This window comes from Acipenser ruthenus, chromosome 6, assembly GCF_902713425.1.
Source record: "Acipenser ruthenus chromosome 6, fAciRut3.2 maternal haplotype, whole genome shotgun sequence".
NCBI lineage: Eukaryota > Metazoa > Chordata > Actinopteri > Acipenseriformes > Acipenseridae > Acipenser > Acipenser ruthenus.
The window spans coordinates 71,142,889-71,154,430 of record NC_081194.1 but is presented as its reverse complement, the minus strand read 5'-3'; the positions used below and the strand labels follow the sequence as shown (position 1 = coordinate 71,154,430).

The 11,542-nt window shown below is 34.6% G+C and overlaps 1 protein-coding gene across 1 annotated transcript; it reads right to left on the bottom strand.

The window, feature by feature from the left end:
* Positions 1-2,509: 2,509 nt before the first annotated feature.
* uts1 (urotensin 1) lies at positions 2,510-5,942 on the bottom strand. The gene is made up of 2 exons (XM_034019257.3): positions 5,622-5,942; positions 2,510-4,535 (listed from the first exon to the last, which is right to left on the bottom strand). The coding sequence occupies exon 2, from the start codon at positions 4,507-4,509 to the stop codon at positions 4,006-4,008; it is 504 nt and encodes a 167-aa protein (XP_033875148.1). The 5' UTR covers positions 4,510-4,535; positions 5,622-5,942; the 3' UTR covers positions 2,510-4,005.
* Between the last annotated feature and the right edge of the window lie 5,600 nt (positions 5,943-11,542).

Here is an 11,542-nt window from a genome sequence, read left to right as displayed (position 1 = left end):
CGTCCAATCATCAAGTGTTTACAAAACATTCTAATGAGTAATCTGTACTACAAGTGCAGTGGTACCCCAGCTATTTCTATCTATTATTAATGAATCTGATTGTATTTAAGGTTAGACAGCAATCTATAAAGCTGTACACGTCTGATCACACCAAAGTCCCAACTGAAGCCTTATGAGTTTGTTTAAGCACCACTCAGTTGCTGACATCACAGCTTTCAGAATGAAAAGTCATACAGGTTAGTGTTTCAGAAGTGCATATGCATTACTATTCATGCATAGTAGAATGATACCCATCAACAATAACATTGAGTGTTGTACAGAGGGGTTTAAATTCATAGGTTCAAACAGTGCTTGTTCTTTTGGCTTGGATACATTATATATAACTAAATAAGTAAATAGTTTCAGTGTCTGGTAATAATTCAAATAAGTCATGCAAAAATGATATAGAGACAAACCCCAACTCATTCCTGTCATTATATAATGGCTAATAAATGATTTTGCTCCTCAAAGACAAACCTTTTCCAATGAGACCCAGCACACATAAGTCTACAAATCCTGGCATTGTCGGATCACTGCTGTAATGATAAAACATGACTTGTTTAATTTAGTAATGTTAACAAATGCTGCTATAATTACCCTTTCTGTAACTGAGCCCTTTCTGTTTCCCTTACACCCCTAAATACAATTTAACTGGGATATTTTAAAAGTACGTAGTTCCAAATTTATAAAAACTTTTTTTTACTGTCCTTACCTTTTTATGACGTTTGCAGTAATTGTTGTTCTAGGTGCCTGCCATAGATATTTGTGACAGAGGCGTATCACCCAAAGTGTCTTTATTGAAGAAGAATCTAGTCATCTGCCACATGTATCCTCTTGCAGCACACGGCTTTGCAGTAAATGGTGCTGGTGTTTACTTCTATAAAGACATCTCTAGCCTACAGAACATACCCATAGTCCAAGCACCTAAACATAGACTTATGACCAAAAAAAAAAACAAAACACGTGTGTAATTACTAAGAAACTAAGTAACTAAGAAACACTCGTCATAGAATGTAAGGGAGCAGTAAAAGAAAACTAAGCAGAAGATGTGCACAATGGTGAAAGTGTATCATCTTGACAGTCATAGGGCAAGATATATTGGGCAAGTGCAAAGCACTTCATGTCAACGAAGGTTAAACCAATATTGTGAGCACACTTAACACCGTGGCTCCACACAGCTGCAAGGTGGGAGGATCTTTCCCAACTCAGGATACAGAGGAGCAAGGAATGGATAAAGTGGGGTACATTTGATCTTCTGTAGAAGAGATGTATGTTCTGTGTCTGGAACAAAGTTGTAATTCATGCCATGAAATGTATAGTGTTTAGATATTGTTAGGAAATACAAAGTGTAAGCAGAGTTCATAAAGTTCAGTTTCACACGCACACAGAGGCAAGATATAGAAGACAGGCATTCATTCGTGCCAGCGAGAAAAATTACCTGAATCCTTTCCTGATGACAGACCTTCGCTGTACCTGAGCTTTCTTCCAGAAAATTAGGTAGTTGATCACTATCTGATTTCTGTTCATAACTAGTTGCTACTTTGCTGTGTCTAACAACAATGTTTAAGCTATATGTGTATAACGTGTGACTATTGGAATCAATAAATGGAAACTTATTAATACAGCAATTGGCAATGTGCAGTCATTTACAGACATCTTACTTACACCATGAATACAAACCTGCTGTTTTTCCCCTTGCAATGGCTTCTTGCACATGCACCTTAGCACTCTCCAATCAGTTTTTCGTCTTTAAAACCCAGACTGTGGTATTTAGGTGTTATTGCCTGCTGGGAGTTATTTTGAAAAATCCTATTCAGCTCACGTCAGCTGTGTAGAGTTGAGCATTTAACTTGAACACTGTGGACCTGTATAAAGATCTAGGAAAGAGAGCTCCATTGAAAACTGCAGACAGGTACTGTAGATAAAGAAAGATAACACCACTCAAAACAGGAGTCCAGCAAATTAAGCTTGTGCATTGCAAGCAGTATCCATACATGTGTGAAGTTTGCACCATTTATAGTAATTTTCCACAAAAACAACAACAACAAAAAATAACTCTTGCAAACACGCAAATAGTTTTGTAAAACTGTTGGGCCACTGGGGAGACTACATTTCAGATCACTCCATTAAGATTAAGAGGAAAAGAAGAAGCCCTTTCATGATACTGGATTATCAAAACACTATTATTCAAGATAAGACTTTGAGATGAAGCAATTCACAGATGTTACAAAATAAGGTATTTGTGTTGTGTACTCTTAGTGTCAATGATCTCACACAATCATCATACATGCAGTCTTAATCTTGTATAATAATTTCAACTAGCTGTAAGATAAATGTGCCATTTTTGTTTGCGTTGTTGCCCCAGTGTCCCACAATAAAGCACTCTCTAGTGTGTATTGACAGACAGATGACATGCATATATCCTGATCAGTAAAGCAGAAATAATTTCCTTTATTACAGTGCCCTAATTTAAGTGATTTTGACAGAGTCGACAGACATTTCTTTCAGATTTTTTTTTATTACAAAATATAAATGGCAAAAAGCTTTACTGCTAAACAACTGTGTATGAATTTTTATTATGTTTCAGTAAAACAATTCACAAACTATCACTTTTTTATACAAGCATGCTTTAGACATCTGAATAGTGCATTGGTTTGGTGGAAAGGTAGTGGCTTTTAGGGCAAAGGGATGGATATGGAGTTTGAAATGAATTTGTTCAAGAAAAATATAAAAGTCTCACCAGGAAGCCATAGGCACTGCCATACATCATGCCCATTTACAATTATAGAAAGAAACAGCCTCTAAATCTTAACCACTATTCAAACCTGCAACCCTTAGCAATGACACATAAGGACTTTCCAAGCTGTCAGAGGAGATCCTACAGTGGTTGTAGTAAGAAGAAAATTACTTAATTAGTGTTTAAACACCCTTTAATCACTTTGAAAATGTAATAATTAAAGGTCTTGTAACCATACCACAACTTGAGTAATGTTCATAGGTTCTGTATACATTGTGTGTTTGATTTAAGGAAAGCACATTTGTGTTGTCCTTACATTTTAACACATATCTTGCAAGTATACCACCTCCCAAGATGTAAAATATTCATGCCATACACAGTATACTGTATAGAGAAGCTTAAGTCTAAGGGGCATACATTGTGAAACCTGACCAAAATTATAATCCAATGTACCATTTTTCAAGGGATATTAACAGCAACATATTTCCACTCACACAACAATGTGAGGGTCCAAAAAAGTAGGTTAGTTAGCAAAAGAGCTGGGATGAAACACTTAGAAAATGTTTACACATCAAAATTTAAAGCATAGTAGTTTGTATTTTACTTATTGTGCCCGTCTACCACACGTATTGTTTAAGACCAAACAAAACTTTGAATAGTTATATTGCATTTTCTACCTGGGGCAAGTTTAATTATTATTTTTTTTTTTTTTTACTTAATTAATACATTAGCAACATTGCTTATATTTTACTTTTGCATTTCGTACATTCAATCACAATGTATAATTCTCCAACACTGTAAACATAAAACACAATTGGTATCAAAGCCATTTCTTCTCTTTCTTCAGCTCTGATGTTAATCAGTAAAAAAAAAACAACTTGCCAAATGAGGTGCTTAATTCTTAACATAACCTCAACTGCATGTTTACTTATTTAATTACATTTTTAATATAACCTACCCTTTTTTCCCTCTACAATAAAGGCAAATAAAATATTTAATGTAAGTGTCTGACATGTGTTTCATATTCACCCCCAAAATCAAAGCCCACCTTAATGAACACCAATTTCCACAAAAGCTTCAATGAAGCTAGTGTAATGAACATGATGTATAACGTTAGGCTTAGCAATAAGGTTAACATGAACACATGTCATACCATGGGTATGTACATGGCAGTGCCGTGGCGAATCGCTCATTCGTGAGAACCTTTTTATTTTCCTACGTTGATGCTATCATTTGCCAACCTCGTCCAAATATTTGCGATTCAGCTCTGCCTGTTCCTTCTGGCTTTCGATCCTTGCAATCTCAATCATGTTTCTCAAGAGGTGGAATGTGAGATCGATAGAGATGGGAGGGTCTTCGGCCCTCTTTGAGAGCTCTGAAAAGTCTTCGAGCCTGACCTCCCTCGAGGGCTCTCCTCCGTCGACCACCTGTATGTTGTTCGCGGGATGAGCCAAGCCTTTTGTGGACAGCACTTTCACAAACTGAACGTCGTCAGGAAGTAGTTGAGAGAGGTTTTGATGAAATCTGGGGTTTCTTTCCAAATACCTCAGCAGCTTTTCTCCCACGAGGTAGGACATAGCATTATCACCAGACTTTACCAAGACGTGGTCGTCCTGGATCTTGTATCCATGACGGTTAAAGGTGTTTGTACCCATGGGACGGCAGACACCGGGAGGAATTTGAGACACTAGTAATATACTGGCTATTAGCAAAACCAAAATAGTTGTCTTCATGCTGGATGCTGTTGAATATTCTAGGTCTGAAGAGAAAACAAAGCACAACACAAAGCAAATGTACATTTAACATAACAGTATGTAGCCTAAAGAAAAGTTAAAAAAGAAAAATACATAAACCCCTGTCCATATTCTTAACTGAACTCCACCCTTCCAAGTGACACAAAGTGAGCTGGTGAAATACAATCCAAATATTGTAATAACTTTGTAGGTTAATTATCCTAAGATTTTGATCTGTTAGAATGTTTTATCCCCGAACCTTCACTTAAAAAATAGAGAAGTAACTACAAAAAGTTAAAACTAACAAGAAGAAGAAGAAGAAGAAGAAGAAGAAGAAGAAGAAGAAGAAGAAGAAGAAGAAGAAGAAGAAGAAGAAGAAGAAGAAGAAGAAGAAGAAGAAGAAGAATTATTATTCAGGAATTATAAATGTTTAAATACATAACTAGAGAATTGGAATACACTGATCCTGGAACACTGACAAGGTGAACAACTAGGTTTAGTTTTAGTGCATTCAAAGTTGTACTGCATCTACTGTAATGAAGTATCACCTTGAACTTCATTATTTAAACTAATAAACATGAATCACAATGGTTTCTAATACAACTCAAAAGTTATAATTCTTTACAAAGGAAATGTAAAAAACCAATGCACAACGATTGTTATGCAATCCTGATAATTATAGGTCTATAAGCAATCTTACATTTCAGTTTAGGATGTGTGTTCATGATACCGTATAAATAAATATTATGTTGTATCATACAGTTTAAGTTCGGGAATTCTATTACATTACATACACCAATGCGCATATATATATATATATATATATATATATATATATATATATATATATATATATATATATATATATATATATATATATACATACATACATATACACACACACACACACACACACACACACACACACTAAACTGCTATATACATTTATTTACCTATTTTCCGTTTTGTGCGATTGTTTAAAATCACAGACAACTTCTAAAAACACAACTTCTGTACAAAATCCCTCTTGCACACAGCTAATTGTACCTTTCAACCTCTTAAAAAAAAAACCGTAGCAACGGCTCCAAGTCACAATAAAATAATCAACTTACTAAATTCCCTGTAGAAGATTATCACAACGTTTTCCACACAAGCTTGGAAGGAAGAACCCAGAACTCTATCAGAAAAGTCCTGCTTGATGGATATTTGAATCGATAGCTCCGTGCAGAATGTATATATACATCCAAGACAGCTCCATTGACGTCAGTGCAAGTGCATGTACTGCTTGTAAATTGAAGGAGTCCTTTCAAACACTAGATAAATAAGGGTGATATCAGAAAACGACAGTTAAATAGGGATGCGCTATTTAGTTATTTTTGGAAGGTTAGGGTTGCAAAATTATATGAATCATCCATAACTTTGCCGTTGGCTAGAAAAAGCCAAGTCACAGGGAGTATGTAATAAGTTACAACTTCCTACTGATAGAGCAAAATGCATAATTAAAATAAAGAAAAAAATACTAATAATGGAAGGAAATTATATATATATACATATATATATATATATATATATATATATATATATATATATATATATATATATATATATATATATATAGTATTATTGTATATTTAAAAAAGAAAACCTAGACATTGAATCAAGAGCGAAAAACGTGAAATAAATAAATAGACGTATTTAAACAGGAGTTATCTGTCAGACAGTACTGACACTTAATAAGAAGCAGCAGAGGAATATTACATACAATTATCACCTTCACCTTAGGGGCGAATCCACATCTGATACACAGTTCTTTAATGTAGCCTAATAATTACTGGCATGCATGTATGTCAAGAAAAGTAACAGGTAAAACGTGTGCAAAAGCAATACATTCATGTAACTGACAGCAAAGCGAATACATACACACATAAATACATATATTCAATATACAATTACTAAATAACAATAACTTTAACATACATGGGTGTAAAACGTGCTAGCCCTGTTGCTAAAATAATGTAATGATAATTCAGGAGTAGAATTACGAAGTAGACTGATTGGGAGAGGGAAAGCAGGAAGCTGTCCGGGGTGCTGAAGCTGCTACTGCACAAATTATTGGGGGGGAACATAGTTCAGCTTTTTAGATTTGAATGCGTTGTGTGTGTGTCCGTATATAGATTGACCAATGTTGTCGAAGTGAATATCGTTTTATTGTTAAGTAATGAATGTAGCAATAGTTTATTTTCTGTTTGAAACGTGCTTTACAGCAATGAAGCAATTAACTAAATATATTCTCAAACCAGTATTTTGGTTGCAGATAGTGAAATTGCAAATCATTTAATTCATAATGTAGCCTCTATGATACATGTAACCAAATGTTTGCAATAATTAATTTTCAATATAATACTGTAACTATGGTTAGTAGCAGTAAACAGTGCACGATTTTAACGATCAGAACAACGTAAGAAATGACAAGAACATGTGAGATATCACAAGAACGTTATAACTCACTTTGGATTCATCCATAGACTGGTTGAGTTGACTTTAAAACTTGACCAAAACACTAACTGACCCGCTAAGAATTTACAACACTGTTCGAAGACAACTCGTTACAACAATAAATCATTCAGAATGGATTTTCAACAGTGCACATTTATACTGAATTTTATTAAGGGAAAAACAGTGTACAACAGTTCAATGAACGTAATATTTTCTCTTCTCCACAACACCACGCTCACAGTGATGAAAATCAATTGAAGTTTTACTTGCTGTCTATTTTATGATTTCTTATATCGGCATTTTCACACTCAGACACGCTCTAAACACACCTCCCCATACATAACAAGGAGAAGGGTTGGAATCAGCACTGTGGCCGGAGGGACTAAGAGTACTCGCCAGTTATAGAATCTTGACTGCTTCAGAGAGTGGCCTTTGCCCAACAACGTTTGATCCAATCATAACTTATTGATAAAAATGGCATGTATTATGATAAAACTACATGTCCTGTTACAAAACAGTTTCAGTTACCTGCAAATTGAGAAGTAGATCTGACTAGGAAGGGGACTAAAAGTAGCTGTTCGTTGGCATGTGCTCAAGACTGCTGTTTCATTAGGAACAGTGTCAGTGAGTCCACATGTATTACTTTTACATCAAATGGATGTGCTCTTGTAGAAGCTTAATCCCTAAATTATGTATGGATCACAGACTAACATGCATACTGTATATTTCTGTACCTTACCTTCCCCACTAAATGTAGTATGAAACTGATAGATGCATTAACATGATATAATGTAAAGGACTCTCCCTCTGATTTCTATATTTCAGTGGCGCTGTCCTTTAGCAGATCACTTTTATCCTTAGCCGACACAAGCAGTGGATAATGACCCATTGCAATTGTACATAATAACAGTATAGACCCAAATCTTCCAGATTTTTCTGGGGTCTCAATACATATTTGGCATAATCAAATGATTGATAAATTGAGACTAGATATGTTTTACAATCTTTCTGCATTTTTTTTACAGTGCAAATCTATAAACTGTGCCAACTGCTGTGTCTGAAAAGACCAAATAATCTGTCAGTATGGACTGATCCTGTCACAATTATTTAGCCAGAAAGAGTAAACTTGAGTGAGACCAATCTGTTTTCCTCTAACCAGGTTCAATAATCAATGGCATGTCAGTATGAAGTAGTATTTAGCTTACCTCTTTAAATCTGTACCAACAACAATATTAGAAAGCCAGTAGGACTGGATTAGATATTGTTTTAGGGTGTCTTTAAAAGATAACATAAATACGTACTTGTATATATTTGTATTTAAATGTTAATGCATACTTGTGCATAAGAAGGCAACAAGTTACAGTACGTACACAAAATATAATTTAAAGATAGTTTTGTGTTGCATTTGGCATCTAGATCAACAGGAGCAAGACAAATGACTGTAAATGTCACAAAATACAAGTAAAAAGCAGAGGGGCTTTCTTTTATAAAATTCTTTACATCACAAGTGAAGTAACAGCCAATTTAGCAAATTATTTTCTCCATGCCCTTAAGACAAACATTCATGATTTATTATACCAATTCCTGATTCTGTCTGGTCCAGCCTTGGTTCCTATTTCAGTCATTTGAATTGCATCTGTTGGGCTATACTTCAGAGTTTCTAGTGTTAAAGGCCAGTTTTCCAGCTTCCTCCTTATCGATGTAGCTGGGTCATGACATGCGAGTATATGGGAGGCCAGCAAATAAAATTACTACAGTAATCAACATATGTAGTTGTGTATTCTACTAAAATTGTTTTTTTTTTTCTAGCCAGCTCACTTGGATACACAGATAAGACATAAGATACTGATATTTAATGTGAATGAAAGGATTCTGCCACATGAGCCCTGCTAATTGTTTGCCTTTGAAGTCATATTCAACTGTGCTTAAGCAATAAAGCAATAGATGATCTTCTGCACCTGCAAGCAAGTCTTGTACCAGACAGAAATGAGTCATAATAAATGAGTGGGATTTTGGAGGGGATTATTTGGGGATTGTTTTTTTTAAATAGTAATACCCTATGCGAAACACAGACAATATAAAAACCAAACCACCAACCCAGACATAATCCACCCATTTGTAACTTGTGTGTTAGACATGATATTGGACATGTGAAATATGTATGCATCACTTCTATCTTCTCAGCTTTCTGTCCACTTTTATTATACTTTATATATATATTTATTTATACTTTTACTTATACTTTCCACTCCTACAGTATGTTGGTCCAATAAAAATATATAATCTTGAGCAATGTTTCTTTGTTGTTATCTCAGGACCAATACAGCTAAACATAACAATTTGCATTTTCATTTTATGGGATACAAACTGCATCTATTTTTGGCGCAGTATAGTCCCCAGTAACCCATTCTCTGGCTCTCGAAGGCTATTTAATTACTGTAGATCATCGATCTGCTTGTACCATAATTGGATTGTCCAAATTAAAAAAATAAACTTGGATTAGACAGGGGGAGGTGGGGGGCAAAAACATTTATAAAATAATGATGGCAAAAAGATTAAATAAAAAAGAATACAATATTGTTCTGTTTATAGGAAGGCCCAGAGTCTGCATGATGGGGCATCGGTAAAAATGAACCCCTATGGTATGAATACCTCCAGCTATATGCTAAAAAGGGAGAAGCTATGTGGCATTTCATGTTGCTCTTCTCTCGGCATATATATTATACATAAAGTTTGCTCATAAAAACTGCCCAACAGCATTCTTTATAAATCTACAAATGTATTTTGGCTATAAAAACAGACTTAGTATTCTTTAATTAACTCATGTGTTAAAACATTGTTTTAACACATGAGTATCCCAAATTTGGAAATATGTCACATACTACTACAGCGCTCATTTTCCAAATTTAATAATTACAGGCGTTTTAAAGTCACTCTGTATTGTCGTAACCCTTTGACTGCTGCCAGCTTTTCCAGTGCTGCTGCACTTTTACATTGTTTTATTAAAACCTTGAATCATTTTACAAACACACTACATTAAATTATTGATAATCACTAAGAGAAAAAAAATGATTTGATTATGGAGGGGATTTACAAAACAGCTCTTTCAGTGTTCAGTTTCAGAAGCAATGCTGGCAAATCACAATCGCTTACAAACAAGTATATACAAGAATGATGTTGTAAGAAGGTTGAGTTTGGAAATGTGTTAAACTTTCTGTCATCTATACTGAGCCTTCTGCATTTGTATTTGAAATTCCAAAATGAAACTATTAATTTCAAACTAGCCTGTGTAGACCAAAAAAAAAAAGTCTTTATATCCTCCCCTCCTTTTAACTATGCATTTTATTCCATCCCTTTGGTTAAAGAACAATCTATATTGGCTAACAAGTAAAATAACTGAAGAAAAAAGCTTTTTTTATAATAACTGTGATTGCCCCCTTTTTAAAGATGTATATAGCATAGGTTAAGAAACAAACAGTAGTAGAAATGGAGACGAGACTGTTTAAAAATAATTTTAAAAAATCACTCATATAATAGTATGCTATTTTTTCAAAGGTCAGAAAATTAAAACAAGAGGTCGACTAAGTGTTTTATAAGAGTTCCCTAACTGCCCTCCAGCATTAAACTACCGGATCATGATCCCAAATGTCTACTACAACAGGCACAACCTGGCTGTATTAATAAAACTTATAAATGCGGTTACCATATGAAATCAATGGCTGCAAAAGGCAAAATCTGAAGTAACATTTATTTTTGTGAATGAGCAAAGGATTGTACATTAATTTGTAAAATTGTTTCTAAATATGGAGGTTTGTAACCTGGTATAATGTGATTTACATATCCCTGAGAACAAGCAGCCAATTTGGCTTAGTTTAAAATGGACAAACAGACTGGATGACTTGACTAATACGACTAAATGATATATTAGTCTATAAATTGCCCTAATTAGGGTATGATAAATGAAGACCAATACTTCTGCATGTTTTAAAGAGTTTACAATAAACATGTACTGAACTGTCACGTTTGTGCACTTCTTTAATTCTCTAGATTGAAGATTGCATAAACTCCTGTAGTGCGTTGTTCGTGTACTGGCTTAAAGATGTTCACATACCCAGACAACAGTTAATCAAGAATAATCACAGACTCGGGTAAGCAAAGTTGAACAAATCAGAGTATACATTCACTCCTTCGGTTTATTAATGTTTAAATGGATCGAGTGATCGCAGACCTACTTCGAATCCTAGCTGATAGACAGGCAGTCTGGTGTCTTTGCAAACTAACAGCATTAATAATATATAAATCAACATGGCTACATTACGCACCTCAGGCAGTCTAAGGCACCCATTTACACGAATGCATACAGTTTAACAACCTCTCTAAAGCTAAAAATAATCCTATCTTACAGCATCATGCTTCAATATAGGTGAGATATAAATTCATGATTATGCTTACCTTCCTGCAAAGAGGTATGTTTTAAAATACAAAACAGAACAAAGAAAGGACAGTCATCCAAACCAGAGGTTCTAAATACAGCACC

Excerpts from the sequence above, each read along its gene's own strand:
- uts1 (XM_034019257.3), bottom strand. The coding sequence starts at position 4,509 with ATGAAGACAACTATTTTGGTTTTGCTAATAGCCAGTATATTACTAGTG.